This window comes from Nannospalax galili, unplaced genomic scaffold (assembly GCF_000622305.1).
Source record: "Nannospalax galili isolate Female #2095 unplaced genomic scaffold, S.galili_v1.0 scaffold957, whole genome shotgun sequence".
Classification (NCBI taxonomy): Eukaryota; Metazoa; Chordata; class Mammalia; order Rodentia; family Spalacidae; genus Nannospalax; species Nannospalax galili.
In genome coordinates this window covers 11012-26804 of record NW_008340047.1, presented here as the reverse complement: position 1 = coordinate 26804, position 15793 = coordinate 11012, and the positions used below count along the sequence as shown (strand labels likewise).

The 15793-nt window shown below is 44.7% G+C and overlaps 2 protein-coding genes across 3 annotated transcripts in view; one reads left to right on the top strand and one right to left on the bottom strand.

Moving 5' to 3' along the window:
• Nucleotides 1–15793, bottom strand: part of Prss54 (serine protease 54) — a 61547-nt gene that overhangs the window by 39729 nt on the left and 6025 nt on the right. For both annotated transcript variants that reach the window (XM_029564387.1, XM_029564389.1), the window contains exons 4-5: nucleotides 14610–14690; nucleotides 461–602 (exon numbers count right to left, since the gene is read on the bottom strand). The gene's annotated coding sequence lies outside the window, so the exon portion shown is untranslated. The remainder of the gene's footprint in view (nucleotides 1–460; nucleotides 603–14609; nucleotides 14691–15793) is intronic.
• LOC103735598 (probable ATP-dependent RNA helicase DDX28) lies at nucleotides 7841–9712 on the top strand. The gene is given in 3 exon segments (XM_008834926.2): nucleotides 7841–8014; nucleotides 8221–9484; nucleotides 9487–9712. Coding segments are annotated over 3 exon segments (1500 nt in total). The 3' UTR covers nucleotides 9549–9712.

Genomic DNA, 15793 nt, shown 5'->3' with positions numbered 1-15793 from the left:
GAGCTGGAGAGATGGCTCAGAGGTTAAGAGCACTGACTACTCTTGCAGAGGACCCAGGTTCGATTCCCAGCACCCACATGGCAGCTACGAACCGTCCTTAACTCCAGTTCTAGAGGAATCCAAAGAAGCCCTCTTCTGACCTCTGCAGCATTGAATGACAGGGGTGCACTCACATATATGCAGGCAATACACTCATACACAAGGCTTGGTCTCTAATGCTGCACATTCAGAGCCAGGGAGGGCTTTTAGGAGATGATTGATTCTGAGGGTTCTGACTTCATCAAAGTGTTGCCCAGGCTGCCGGACCTCAACAGGACCAACAGAAGTCATCAATCCTGATTTTAGTAAGGCCATGAGGGTAGGTCCCAATCTGCTTCCCCTACACCTGACCACTACCAGACCCAAATATGGGGCTCTTCTCCCTTCCCCTACAACGCCCAGAAAACTAGGCATACCTTACCTCACAGTAAACAATGTCTGCTCCATAATCCAGGGCCAGGAGCCGCATTGGGAGAGTCCCCACCTGAACCATAGGGGCTAAGATGAGTTTGTTGTGGTAGCACAGAGAGAGGCTAGTCACAATCGTTCCTCCTCTGCTGTACCTGAAGAAAGAGAAAACAGAGGTGAGAAATTTAAGTTGAAGGGCCAGTGAGAATGCTCAGTCAGTAGGTAAAAGCACTTGCTGCCAAGTTTGACGACCTGAGTTCCATCCCCAGAACCCACAGTGGAAGGAGAAAACTGACTCCTGCGAGTTGTCCTCTGACCACGTGCGCACACACACAAATAATGATTTTAAAAATAATTTTTTAAAAAAATTTTACAAAAAGAAATGTAAGTGGGAAAAAAAAATCCTTTCTGTCATCAAGGGTGGGCTTTCTAACCTACAGTCACTTGCTTTCCTTTCCCCCAATCATAAAAAGAATCACGCTCAATCATTCATCTAACAACTATTCATTAAGTGCCTAGTTTGTGCTAATCACTGGGCTATATAAAATAAAAGTCAGGGGCTGGAGAGATGGCTCAGCTATTAAGATCACTGGGTGCTCTTGCAGAAGACCGGAGTTTGATTCCCAGCACCCACATGGTGGCTAATAGCTATCAGTAACTCTAGTTTCAGGAGCTCCAATACCCTTTTCTGACCTCCATGGGCATTGCACAACATGGGTACACCTAAAATAAAAATAATAAAATATTTTTTAAAAAAGAATACACAACAGAGGCAATAGCCAGTGCAAAAGAACTAAGGCAGGCGCTTATCTGGTGTGTCAGAGGAATGGTAAGGAGGTCAGTATGACTATACCACAGGAAGAAGAGGAAATAGCAGAAGGTACATGATGTAACAGCAGTAAGAAGATAAGAGACAGCACTCAGATCATGTAGGACCTTGTGGGGCACTGAGGTCTTTGTTGTCTCTTCATAAAATGAGACAATAAAGGGTTATAGGTGGAGGAATGGCATGCACTAACTCACGTGTTCATGTGATCACACTGACTGCTGTATTAATAGCAAACTGGAATGCTGGGGACAAGGAAAGACTTGTAGCAGGCAGACTTCAGGAAAAGTTCAAAGGCCATTCAGTACTCAATGTGAGAGATGATGGGGGCTTAGTGAAGGTGGATGAGATGTGATCACATTCTAAAAATACTGTGAAAGGAAAGGCACTAGGAACAAATAGAAGTTGGGACCAGGCATGGTGGCACATGTCTATAATCCTAGCACTTGGGAATTTGAAGCAGTAGGATCAGTGAAAGTTCAAGGCCAACTTGATCTACACAGTGAGCTCTAGGCCAAGCAGGGATATATAGGGAAAGAAAGAAAGGGAAGGAAGAAAAAGGAGGGAGGGAGGAAAGGAAGGGAGGGTAGAAGAAGAGACATTATCATGGGCTAGAGAGGTAGCTCAGTCATAGGGCATTTGCCTATGCCCTGGGATGCATAAGGCCCCAGTTTCCATCCTCACAAAGAAAAAGAAAGAAAATAAAAGATAACTATTATTGATATGTTCTACTAATCAATAGATCTTATTAAGCTGGCCATATAGACTCACACCTGTAATTCCAGCATTGGATCCTCCTGCCTTATCCTCCTCAGTGCTGGGATTACAGCCATGCACCACCACACCTGGCTAAGAAATCATTTCTAATCTATGTTCTAAAAGAACAGAAGTGTTGACCATGCCAAAATGTAAGTCCTTCCCATGCCAAAATGTAACTCCTTCCCATTTCCACAGACAGCACTCCCTTATGTATCCCTCCTCAGCCCACACACTCCTCAAACTGTTACCAGTGGTCAGGTTGTTGTCTAGATCTGATATTTGCAGGTTCTTGGCCTCTTAGCCAAAAAACTGAAAAAGGGCTCACAAAGATCTGCAAAAGTAGCAAGACAACTTTTTTTTTTTTTCTTTTTGGATAGGGTCTCACTATGTAGCCTTGGCTGGCCTGGATCTTGGTATATAGACCAGGCTGGCCTTGAGCTTACAGAGAACTGTATGTCTCTGCTTCCAAGTGCTGGGATTAAAGGTGTGTGCCACCAAGGTAGTTTATATCTCCCTGTACTGGGGCCGGCCTGGAATTCACTATGTAGACCAGGTTGGCCTTGAACTCACAGAGATCCACCTGCCTTTGCCTCCCCAGTGCTGGGAATAAAGGCGTGTACCACCACTCCTGGCTAATAATATATATATATATTTTATTTTTTTAATTAAGTTATTATTTTTATTTTATGTGTATGCGTGCATTGCCTGCATGTAGGTAAGTGCACCCATGCCATGCAATGCCTGTGGAGGACAAAAGAGGCTGTCGGATCCCCTGGAACTGGCGTTATAGACAGTTGTTAGCTGCCATGTGGTGCTGGGATTCGAACCCGGGTCTTCTGCAAGAACAGTCGGTGTTCTTAACCGCTAAGCCATCTCTCCAGCCCCTAAACTTAACTTTTTAAAAAGAGATATACTGACAAGATTGACAGCAGGGCACATGAGTGAGAGTACTCAAGGGTCCCAGTTAACTGCCTAGAGTCTATTTTTATGGGGTCTAAAGGAAAGAAAGGATATTTACTAAAAGGCATAGTCAGGGTGGTTCTCAATTTTGATTGATAGGTTAAGAGCATATATACACATTTTTCTTATTGTGCATGACCATTCCCATAATGCATCTGATTCTAATCATATTCATGTCCAATTAAGCATAGGCATAAGATGGTAAATAGAGGGAGTCTATCTAAAAGTTTACATGAAGACAGTTTTGCCTTACTTTGTAAGTACCCAAAACCAGTTCAGACCAGGTCACCAAGCACCCAAAGCTACTTTAGGATAGATCAGCCTTTCTATTCTTCATACAAATACATTGAAACTAAACTTGAACAGAAATTATAAATTTGATTGTTGTTGGGGTGGAGAAACTTGAATTATTGCTCAGAGAAGAGTATGCATGCAGCCCAATGCAGGTGGGAGTCTGAGGGGACTGAAGTTGCTAAGTGCCTTGTTTGGAGAGGGGTATGTATACATAGCACATGCAGGTAAAGGAGCAAGGCTATCAAATGCTATTACAAGATAGGGATGTGCATAACAAAACCAAAACAGGGTCCCTGGCCACTAAACTATTCTGCATGCTTGCCTACCTCACAACCAACCACCACCATCTCACTTTTTTTAAAAAGTGGGTGTGAGTGTTTTGCATGCATATATGTAAGTGCACCACATGCATGCAATGCCTGAGAAGGTCAGAGGAGGGTGCTGCATCATCTGGAACTCAAGTTATGAACAGTTGTTAGCAGCTATGTGGGTGCTAGGAACAAAACAAGGATCCTCTGCAAGAACAGCCAGTGCTCTTAACCACTCTCCAGCTACCACTATCTCATTCTTGAGGTAATTTCCAAAATGAAATTCCAATCTATATTCTCTGCTCTATCTCCATCACTACCATTATTCCTAAAGTCCCAACCCTATCTCTTGCCAGCTAGGACTTCAGCCTAGTCTCCTAAGGGATCTCCAAATATACAAACATTCTCTCTCTCTCTCTCTCTCTCTCTCTCTCTCTCTCACACACACACACACACACACACACACACAATTTGGACAGGGTCTTGTAATGCAGCCTAAGCTCCATTTGTCCTTGTCTCCTAAGTAGTATGATTACAGGCATGTGCTACCAGATGAGGTCCCAATCTACTGACCTTTGCTCCCTCCTATCTACTTTCTTCCTAACAGCCAGCAGGACATCTTTAAAAAGTAATTTACTGTGTATTTGTGTGTGTGCTTAAATTTTTTTTTTAATCTTTTTGAGACAGGGTCTCCCCGTGGTCCCAGCTGGTGAGCTGGTGTGATGCTTTCTATATAGATTAGGCTGGCCTTGATTTCACAAAAATCCACCTGCCTGGGCCTCCCTGGTACTGGGATTAAAAGTGTGTGCCACCATGCCCAGCTCTGTGTGCGTGTGTGTTGAGGCAGACCCTCATATAGCCCAGGCTGGCTTCACACACTATGCACCAAAGAAACATTTTGAACTCCTAATCCTCCTGCCTCCACCTCCCAAGTGTAAGGCTTATAGGTATGTGTCATCACACCCTGAGTTTAAATCACTGCATTCTTTCCACCTTTCAAAGACTTTCCATGGAATTGAGGACGAACTGAAACCCTTCAAACAGCCTACAAAGCCCTGCATGAGCCATACCTGCCCGTATCTCCCACTCACTCTCTACTCTAACCACAATGGCTCTCTGTTGCCCTAGGGCCTACTTCCGGTTATCTCTGTCAGAAATGCTCTTCACACATACGCTCCCACACTTAAGGTCCCTTGTCCTTGAATTTCCCCTTGGTAGAGATGTGTCTCTACAAGACCATCAACTTCAGGGCCTTGATCACAAAATCCCACAACACCCAGTACTCCTGGATAGTTCAAGCACAACCATATGCCCATATCAGTTAGTGTAGTTTCCTGTTTAATTCCCAGCTCCTCTGACCATCAAGATAACAAGTTCCATAAGGACAGGACTGTAGCTTCTTGGTTTGCAACCAGGTTTCAGTCCCTGGCCCTGAGTGCCTGCTTCCTTAGTCGCCTAGTTTAGGAACTCCCATTGGTACAGAAACACACATCTTGTTTCAAAACAGGTAGGCAGGTCCCACCTCCTTCCGCAACCACCTCCCCTTCTCCCCATCACACTAGACCACAATTTTAGTCATTCAGACAATCTCTTGTACTGTTCCTCTTAAGACCTAACCTCTTGAACTATTTCCAAGTTGATGACTCCCAATTTCTCCCTTATGGGTAGGTGAGATAGCTCTCAACAGGTATGTGCCACCCTTGACAAACCTGAATTTGACCCTTAGAACCCACAAGGTAGAGAGAGATAACTGACTCCTAACTCCTACAGTTGTCCTCTGATATTCACACGCACACACGATGGCACATACACCACACACATAAACACACAATAAATAAATGTAATAAAAGGCTGCTAATTTCTTTCTTAGAAAATAACCTTAGTTGGGTATGGTGGAGCACACTTTTAGTCCTAGCACTCTGGAGGCAGAGGCAGGTGGATCTCTGTGAGTTCAAGGCCAGCCTCATCTACATAGAGTTTTAGGTCAGTTGGGGCTACAGAGAGACCCTGTCTCAAAAAGACCAAAAAAACAAAGGAAAAGAAAAAAGAAAATAACCTTAGTTTTAATTGTGTAGATATGCTATCCCATTAATTATAATCCTTTCAGATTGAAAATTGAAATAGCATTATTCAAGGAAAACAATAAATAGGGAAAAGGGGGGAATAACTTTTGCCAGTCTCTTCCATGTCGATTTTCCCAAAGACTAAGACCTCCTTTAGAAAGTCATTTCAAGCTGGGCGTGGTGATGCATGCCCTTAATCCCAGCACTCTGTGGAGGCAGAGGCAGGCAGAGCTCTGTGATCAAGGCCAGCCTGGTCTACATAGTGAGTTCCAGGCCAGCTGGGGCTACAGGGAGACCCTCAAAAACACCAAAATAATAAATAAACAAATAAATAGCCATTTCTGTCCAGTGTGATGGTACATGCCTTTAATCTAAACAAGCGGAAGGCAGAGGCAGACAGACCTCTGTGAGATAAAGGCCAACCTGGTTTACATAGTAAGTTAAAGGCCAGATGGGACTACAGGGAGACCCTATCTCAAAAAAAAGCTATTTCTGCTGGGCAAGATGGCACTTGTCTATAACCCTAGCACTCAGGAAGTGGAGGCAAAAAGATTGTGAATTCAAACCTAGCCTAGGCTACATAGTGAGACCTCTTAAAAAAAAGCTCTATGACAATCAGAGCATATTTAAAGTGTCTTGCCCCGAATAGCTTGGTCTACAGAGTATAGCACAGTGTCAAAAACACATTACGGGGACTGGAGAGATGGCTTGGTGATTAAGAGTACCCAAGTAAAAGACTTGGTTCAGTTCCCAGCACCCACATGACAGCTAACAACAGTCCATTAACTTCAGTTCCAGTGGATCCAAAGCCCTCTTCTGACCTTCACAGGCATTTACGGGCACATTTAAGTGCAGGACAGGGGTGCACTTAGATACATGTAGGCACCTGCCATTAAGCCTTCTGACTTGAATTCGATCTCCAAAACCAACATGGTAGAGAGAGAGGACCACCTCCAGAAAGTTGTCCTCTGACCTCCAAAGAAGCACTGTAGCACACACATACCCTCATACCTACACATAAATAAGTGTAATTTAATTTTCGGTCTTTTTCTTTCATTCATTCATTCATTCATTTATTTAATTTTTTGGTCTTTTTGAGACAGGGTCTCCCTGCAGCCCTAGCTGTCCTGGAACTCACTATGTAGACCAGGCTGGCCTTGAATTCACAGAGATCCACCTGCCTCTGCCTCCCAAATGCTGGGATTAAAGGCGTGCACCACCATGCCCAGCTATTTTTATTTTATGTGTATGTGTGTATTGCCTGCATGTAGGTAAGTGCACCTGTGTCGTGCAATGCCCACGGAGGACAGAAGGGGCTTTTGGATCCCCTGGAACTGGAGTTACAGACAGTTGTTAGCTGCCATGTGGGTGCTGGGATTTGAGCCCCAGTCTTCTGCAAGAACAGCCAGTGTTCTTAACTGCTGAGCCATCTCTCCAGCCCCTCTTATTTTTATTTTATGTGTATGAGTGTTACGCCTGCATGTGTGCAAATGCACCCATGTAGTGCAAGGCCCACAGAGGACAGAAGAGGGTGTTGAATACCCTGGAACTGGAGTTACAGACAGTTGTTAGCCATATGGGTGCTAAGATTTGAACCCAGGTCTTCAGCAAGAACAGCCAGTGCTCTTAACTGCTGAGCCATCTCTCCTGCCCCGTAATTTAAGTGAAGGAAGAGGAGGAGATGATGATGAAATTGGGTCAGATTCTTGAGGAAGAGTAGGAGATAATTTGTACACAAGAGAGTCATTCATGAATGGCTTTGGAGTCAAGAGGTGGCATGGCCATAGCTGTATTTCAATAATACCATTCAAACAACAGATGGAGGGTTTTTCGGTCTTTTGAGACAGGGTGTCCCTGCAGCCTCAGCTGGCCTGGAGCTCACTATATAGAGCACTGGCCTTGAACTCAAAGAGATCCACATGCCTCTGCCTCCCAAGTGCCTCCACTTGAGAGAACTGAGACCTTACCTCCAGGTCAGAGGGGAAATAAGCTGAAGGCCACCAGCATGCATTCTGGGCTCTCAGCTAGAGGGGAACAGGGTTCCCTTTGCCTCAGTCCCCAGGCCTACCATTCATTCAGACTCACAATAAGCATGTATCAGTCCATATCTGAAAAAGCATCTCCGCACTCCATACCCTAGGAGTTTACTGGGGCGACCGGCTCTGAACATAGGAGCAAGGAAGATGACGAATGGGAATCGCAGAGACTTGAGCACCCAACTCCTGGTTCACTGGGCCAGGGCCCCACAGCCACCTCCTATTTCCGAACCCCCCACTCCTGCCTCCATCGCATGCCCTTCCCGAAAGATGAGCCCGGTCTGGACATCACCATCCCCAGTTGGAACTACAGACCTCACAGTAAAGAACCTCCCCGCTTCCTGACGGAGTTCCAGAGCCACACGCCTCACTGAGCTGCGCCAGCCACCGTACCCGAGACCACGGGCGCACACATGACGTCACGGACACGCGCCTCTTCTGCTTGTTGGGAACCATGGCAATAACCCGGTCCTTGCGGCTGCTTTCGCTCGCAGTAGGGCTGCTCCTGGAATCCCGCCGTAACCTAGCGGTCCGCGGTTAGGACGAGCCCTTGCCGGTGGCGCGCGCAGCACGAGGCACCCAGCCTGCGGAACCTCTCGTCCTCCGGCAGCTTGGCTGACCTGGGTCTGGAGCCCCGGCTGCTGCTGGCACTTCAGGATGCTGCCCCCGAAATCGTTCGGCCCACAACGGTGCAGTCGAAGACCATCCCCCAACTGCTTCGCGGTCGCCACATCCTTTGCGCCGCTAAAACCGGCAGTGGCAAGACTCTGAGCTACTTACTACCCATGTTTCAAAGGCTCTTGAGCCGTCCAGACTTGATCTCCCGAAGTACCGCCTCTCCCCGGAGCCTGGTTCTTGTGCCTTCCCGAGAATTGGCGGAACAGGTGCAGGCTGTAGCCCAGTCATTGGGTAGTTCCTTGGGCCTGCAGGTGCGGGGACTAGGGGGTGGTGGTGGCATGAGTAGGCTCAAACTGCAGCTGTCCAGACTACCGTCAGCAGATGTACTAGTGGCCACTCCAGGGGCTCTATGGAAGGCCCTGAAAAGTCAGCTGATCAGCTTACAGTATCTCTCCTTCGTGGTGTTGGATGAAGCGGACACACTGCTGGATGAAAGCTTCCTGGAACTGGTGGACTACATCTTGGAAAAGAGCCCTATAGCAGAAAGCCCAGCTGATTTAGACGATCCCTTCAATCCCAAAGCACAGTTAGTGCTGGTGGGAGCCACATTTCCTGAAGGTGTAAGCCAAGTGCTGAGTAAAGTCACCAACCTAGACTCTCTCACCACCATCACCAGTGCCAAGCTCCACTGCATCATGCCTCATGTCAGACAGACATTTATGAAACTAAAGGGAACAGAGAAAGTGACAGAGTTGATTCAGATCCTCAAGCAGCATGACAAAGCAAAAAAGACTGGACCCTCAGGAACGGTCCTTGTGTTCTGCAACAGCTCCAGCACTGTGAACTGGCTGGGATACATTCTGGATGACCACAAGATCCAACATCTAAGGCTACAAGGGCAAATGCCAGCCTCAATGAGGGCAGGCATCTTCCAGGGCTTCCAGAAGGGATCTCAAGACATACCTGTCTGCACAGACATAGCTTCACATGGCCTAGACAGCATTCATGTGGAACTGGTTGTCAATTATGATTTCCCCCCTACCCGGCAGGATTACATCCACAGAGCAGAAAGAGTGGGTCGTGTGGGGAGCGAGGTACCAGGAACCGTCATCATCTTTGTGACCCATCCCTGGGATGTGAGTCTGGTTCAGAAGATTGAGCTGGCAGCTCGCAGAAGAGAAGCCTTCCAGGACTAGAATCATCCATGAGAGATCCTTTGCCTCCTCTGCAAGCCTAATTGTTGAGTGCCTTAAATGTAATTCTAGAGCAGTTAGGTGGCACTGGGCTGCCCTGTTGCCTTCCTGAGGGCATGATGAGCTGTTTGTAGCTTTGAAAAGTAAGCTGCCAGTCAGGATTGGAAGGTAGTCTGATATTCAAAAAATAAAGTGGATTTTGACTTCATATTATGCATGATTTTTTTGTTGTTGTATGTGTATGTCCACACATGGGTGTGACTGTGTGTGCATAGAGAGCAGAGGACAACTTTATGTAATATTCTCCTTCTATGCTTAGAGATCAAACCAGATCACCAGGCTTGCTTGGCAAGCATCTTTACCTGCTGAGCCATCTCAGTGGTCCTCATGTCATCATTTATTTTTGGGGGGAGGCGGGGGGATTTTTTGAGATAGGGTCTCCCTGTAGCCTCAGCTGGCCTGGAACTCAGTCTGTAGGCCAGGGTGGCCTCCAACTCACATAGATTTGCCCGCCTCTGCCTCCCGAGTGCTGAGATTAAAGGTATGTGTCACCACACCCAGCCTTCATGTCATGATTTCTAACAGTAGTTTGTTGGTGTGTTTTGAGACATTGTTAATGTAGCCCATGACAGACTTGAATTCACTATGTGTAATACTCAGACTCATTTCTAGTGATCCTCTTTCCCTGTATGCTCAGTGCTAGGATTATAGGTATGTGCCTCTACACCTAGCTAATATATATATATTTTTTTAATGGATTCCCTTAACAGGGAATTCAGTAAATTTTGAGGACTGGCACGCTACCATATGTAGGATTTTGTAGGTTTGGAGTTAAGATTTATTTTTTAATTATGTATCTATGTGTGGGAGTATGTAAACATGCAGATGCCTTCAGGTCAGAAGAGGGTGTTGAATCCCCTGGAGTTGGAGTTACAGGCAGTTGTGAACCCATGTGGGTGATGGGAACCAAACTTAGGTCCTCTGCAAGAGCAGTACACACCTTTTTAAAAATATATTTTTTTATATTTTATGTGTATGCATGTATTGCCTGCATGTAGGTAAGTACACCTGTGTTGTGCAATGCCTGAGGAAGGCAGAAGAGGTTGTCGGATCCCCTAGAACTGGAGTTACGGACAGCTGATAGCTGCCATGCGGGTGCTGGGATTGGAACCCGGGTCTTCTGCAAGAACAACCAGTGTTCCTAACCACTGAGCAATCTCTCCAGCCCCAAGAGCAGTACACACTTAACTACTCATTGGGGTTTTGTTTTGGGTGAGGGTTTTTTTTTTTTTTTTCCTTGCCATGCTGGCAGTTTAACCCAGGACCTCAAATATGTTAGGCAAGTGCTCTTCTACTGAGCTAAATTGCATCCCCAACCCTGCTGTTTTCTTTCTTTGGAAAGGGAAGTGAAAGGGTTGTCTTTTTGTATTGTGTCATGAATGTGTTTCCCATTTTCTACTAAAATGGTCTGTAAATCCCTCTTTGTAATGTCACTGGCAAGTACCATTTTCCCTTGCAGCACCTTCAACATTCTTCCCAATGTATGACAACTTTAAATATAATGACCTAAAGCACCTTTAAATATGATGCACTTGTCATCACATCTCTTGTCAGCTATAAATCATGAATATGAAGCCCTACTACTGTTGAAAAACACCTTATTGGGGCCAACCAGATGGCTCAGCAGGTTAAGGCACTTGCCACCAAGTCTGACAAACTTGAGTTTCATCTGAAGGACCCACATATGGAAGGAGAGACCTGACTCCCCTGAGTGTGTATGGAAACGCCCACAGACAGATTTTTACCACTTCTGTGTAACTTTAAGCCTATGGACTTAATAATTCTTTGGATTTTGCAGGGGTTGAGAGATGTTTGGAATGTTTTGTTTTGTTTTGTTAACAGGGTCTCTGTAGCCCCAGCTGGCCTGAAACACCCTATTGTAAGTCAGGGTGGCCTCAATCTCAGAGATTCACTTGCCTCTGCCTCCCAAGAACTGGGATTCCAGGCATGCACTGCCACACCTGGCTAGTTTTGGTTTTTTGAAAATGGTCTTATTCTATAACTCAGGCTGGCCTAAAGGTCTCGCTCCTCCTGCCTCAGCCTTTATTTTAAGATTTATTTATTTATGCATTTATTATTTGGAAATTGAACTCATACTTGGAGCCACAGCCTTTACTTACTAGCCATCCCACCAGTCCTGCCTTTGCCTCAGCCTTCTGAATCCTGTGATTATAGCTGTGTGCCACTTGACCTGGAACTTTTTTTTCTTTTTCTAGACAGGATCTCATGTAGAACAGGCCGGCCTCAAACTTGGTATGTAGCCAAGGATGACTTTGCACTTCTGATTCTCCTGCATCTACTCCCAAGTGCAGGAATTATAAAAGTGTGCCAACATACCCTGGTTTATCTAGTACTGGAGCAGGAACCAAGGGCTTGGGGCATGCTAGGTAAGCATTCTAAATATCTAAATACAGCTATACCCACAAAATAAATTTTCTTTATTTTATTTTTGGTCTTTTTGAGACAGGCTCTCCCTGTAGCCCCAGCTGGTCTGGAACTCACTGTGTAGATCAGACCGACCTTGAACTCAGATCCACCTGCCTCTGCCTCCTGAGTGCCGGGATTGAAAGCGTGAGTCACCTTCCCCGGCTAAAATAGATTTTCTAAAGACCTCAATTGTAAAAGGATGAGTGTTCTACTAATTTATACTTGGGACAGACTAAAGTCAAGAAAAGCCTATCGGCTTTTATTCTTGCCAATTATATGCCCTCTACACCTTTCTGATCTCACATATCCTTCAGGCCCATTTCCAAGGACCTCCCCCAGTCCTCTGGTCCACCAGAATTCCTGTCTCTCTATTGCTTAGTCAGGGAGATACAATCTAGCCATCTCAGATTAATCTTCACTCTCTGACCAATCTCAGAATTTGGGTTTCATGTGTCCTGTGGTCACTGGGGCTGTGCCCACCCAGAGATGTTCTACAGAGTGTAGCTACTTAAGTAAGATGCTGGTGGGTGGGCAGGTGGGAGAGCCCTGGCAGGGTTTCTCTTTGCCTTTACCCCACTTTCTTCCCTAAACACCAAGGCCCTGAAGCCAATTCCTCAAGTCTGTCTACCTCAGAACTTCTCTAGCTATGAGTAGAAAAAAATGGCCTGGTATTTGCTCAGAGACCAACAATTATTGCTGGAAACTGAGGGCAAAGACGTCATCTCTAGGCAAGTGTTTATTTAGAAAGCACCCAGCTCCTTTATCATTTAGCTTTACTTTTGTGCTATATAATTCTTCCTTCAGACTCTGAGTTTTTTCTTGGATGGGAGGGTTTTTTTGGTTGTATTTTGGTTTTTGAGATAATCTCACTATGTAACCCAGCTGACCTCCAACTTGTGGCAATCCTCCTGCTTCTCCGTCTCAAAAGACGGATCAGAGGGATGCCTGGCCAGACCCTTTCTTGATTAGACTCAGAACAAAACCAAGTGTACCTCCTTGTCAAATGGAGCAGTATGAGAAAGAGCTCTGGAAAGCCTCTTGTAAGCCTGTCCTTCAGATCAAGGCACTGTTACCATGCTGTTACAGAAAAACACATATGGGTTCCCCCTCAGATACATGCCAGTCTGAACTGCTGAGTACTGGAGCAAGGAATGAAGGGTAGTATCTTACAAATGGGAAGAATAAATGGGGAACAGATGGGAAGATCTGGGGATGGGGGTTAAGTGCTATCTCATGAGGCTGGAGGTCTGAGGAAATGGTGTCCTAGGAAGTTGGGCCAATGTGAAAAGTCACTTTAAGAGTAAACTTTGGGCCAGGCGTGGTGGTGCATGCCGATAATCCCAGCACTCAGGAAGCAGAGGCAGGAGGATCTCTGTGAGTTTGAGTCCAACCTGTTCTACATAGGGAGTTCCAGGCCAGGTGGGACTACAGGGAGACCCTGTCTCAAAAACACCATACAAAAAACAATGTTTGAGTTGAAGTCCAAGACCAAACCTCCCTGTTTCCCTAAAGTAAATTCCTACATAGAGGGCCTGGTCTTCCAAAATCTTCTGCTTTCACAAGGGACCCTTGGCTGTACCTTCTTTGTGATCCTACTCTTAAGAATGAGATATTCCAGCACCCATACCAGTTCAACAAAAGGTTTTAGGGTGAGGGAAGGCCCATAAATATGCAAATGAGAGAGTTGAGACAAGATCTCCCTATAGCCACAACTGACCTGGAACTCTATGTAGACCAGGTTGGCCTCCAGACTGCTGGGATCAAAGGTATGTGCTACCACACCCAGTGAATATGCAATTTTAAAAGCTTCCTGTAGAGGCTCGAGAGATGGCTCAGTGGTTAAGAACACTGAATGTTCTTGCAGAAGACCCGGGTTTGAATCCTAGCACCCACAAGGTGGCTAACAACCATTCATAACTCCAGTTCTAGGAGACCCAACACCCTCTTCTGACCTCCACAGGCATTGCATGACAAGAGTTCACTTACATACATGTAAGCAACACACTCATACACATAAATTTTTTTAAAAAATTATCTTCATGTATATATACAATGCTTCACTGGATATCAGATGTTAAAATGCTAAAACAAGTAATAACAAAAACCCAGAAATGCATACTATTCTTAACCCACCATTGAAAAAGAAAATGTGGTACAAAAGGGAATCTCATTTCTTAAACCAAGGGACCTCTCAGGATTGAGAAGGCAAGGAGAAAACCTGACAATGTTGTTAGTCACAAGAAAAAGAGTATGAAACACAGGCTGAATCCTTTAAGAGAAGTTCAAAAGTACAAACACATGTTCATACATACAGCAGGGCAATTGGTGACTGAAGAAACCTACCTAAGTCCTTCTGAGCCCAAACCCCTGCTTTCCTCTAATCAAGACATTCAAGAAAACTCAACTTGATCCTGTCAGTGCTCAGCAGGACATCAGGCCAAAAGGCAATAATTACATGGCATCATACCAAAGTCAGATTTTATTCAACATCACAGCACTTCATGCTGTATTAATATATGCCCTGAAGGTCCTGATACAGGACAGAAATCTTGGTAGCTTTTATACCATGGATTCAGAACATGAAATAAATGGGAACATTTAGTTTGAATAGTACTCACAGTAAAGTTGATAAGATCATAGTATAGATGAAGGTGCTTCTGCTTAGTGACATGAATTGCTCCTGATTCATCTCTCTTAACCTGATGATGAAATGAAAACAACCTAAACATCAAAAATTGCTTGAGAGGAATTCTTAAATATTTAATTATACTCCATCTAGAGTGTGATTCCCAGTTGGTGTAGATAAACCAAAACATTGATAAATTATTATGTAAATGAAAAAAATAATTTGCTACATGATCTATACCAAAATCCAAGGCTACATGGCTGGTGGCCTAGTTGTCAGTATTAGTAGGTGCTGTAATTTTCACTCTGTTGTAACTCATAACATCAATTATATTGAGCTGAATATAAAATAGGAATGATGACAAGGGATGATGAAGCCAAAGAAAAGTTCATTAAAAAACTAAAAAGCCACTTGGAAGACTGAGAAGGGAAGATCAGTTGAGACCAGCCTGGACAACATAATAAATGCCATTTCAAAGTAGAGGAAGAGGAGGAGAAAGAAAAGAGAAGAGAGGTATGGGAGGAGGAGAAAGAAGAGCTATAGTGACAAAACTAGGTTTTTCTGAACTATGATACTAATATATAAGTTCACACAGTCCAAGACTTCCCTAAAGAAACTCAAGTCAATATTTTACTTATATACACATATGCTCTTTAATCCTCAATCATCCCTATAATGCTCTTTTTTTCTGTTTCTCCAATTTAGTAGAACACTGAAGAAGAAAGATAAAGCACAAGATAGACATGGCCACCTGAAATTAAAAGCATGCAATTCAACATGCATTTGCTTCTACAACACACCCCCACCCCAAAAGCAGTGTACTAGATATCTAAGTCACAATTCCTTTTTTGCCTCCTAGTCTCATCTCCCTCACTCAATACCTTAACAAAAACCTAAGATCACTTCATGTGGGCCCTTCATGTAATGCCCTCTTCATTTCACTGTATCATCCAGAGCCAAGTATTTAAGTGTAAGTTCCACAATTACAGTTATGTGACCAAGAGCAGTCACTTATTCTTTCTTAGTGTGCACATCTGAAAAATGAAAATAAGGCAGCACCAAGTTGTTTTTTATGTGATGCGTATGTTGAAAGTGTTTCATAAGCTAGAAAGTTCAATGACAACATTACCTAGTCCCATAAGATTTCCTAGAATACTGAAGAAAATCACTTCATCT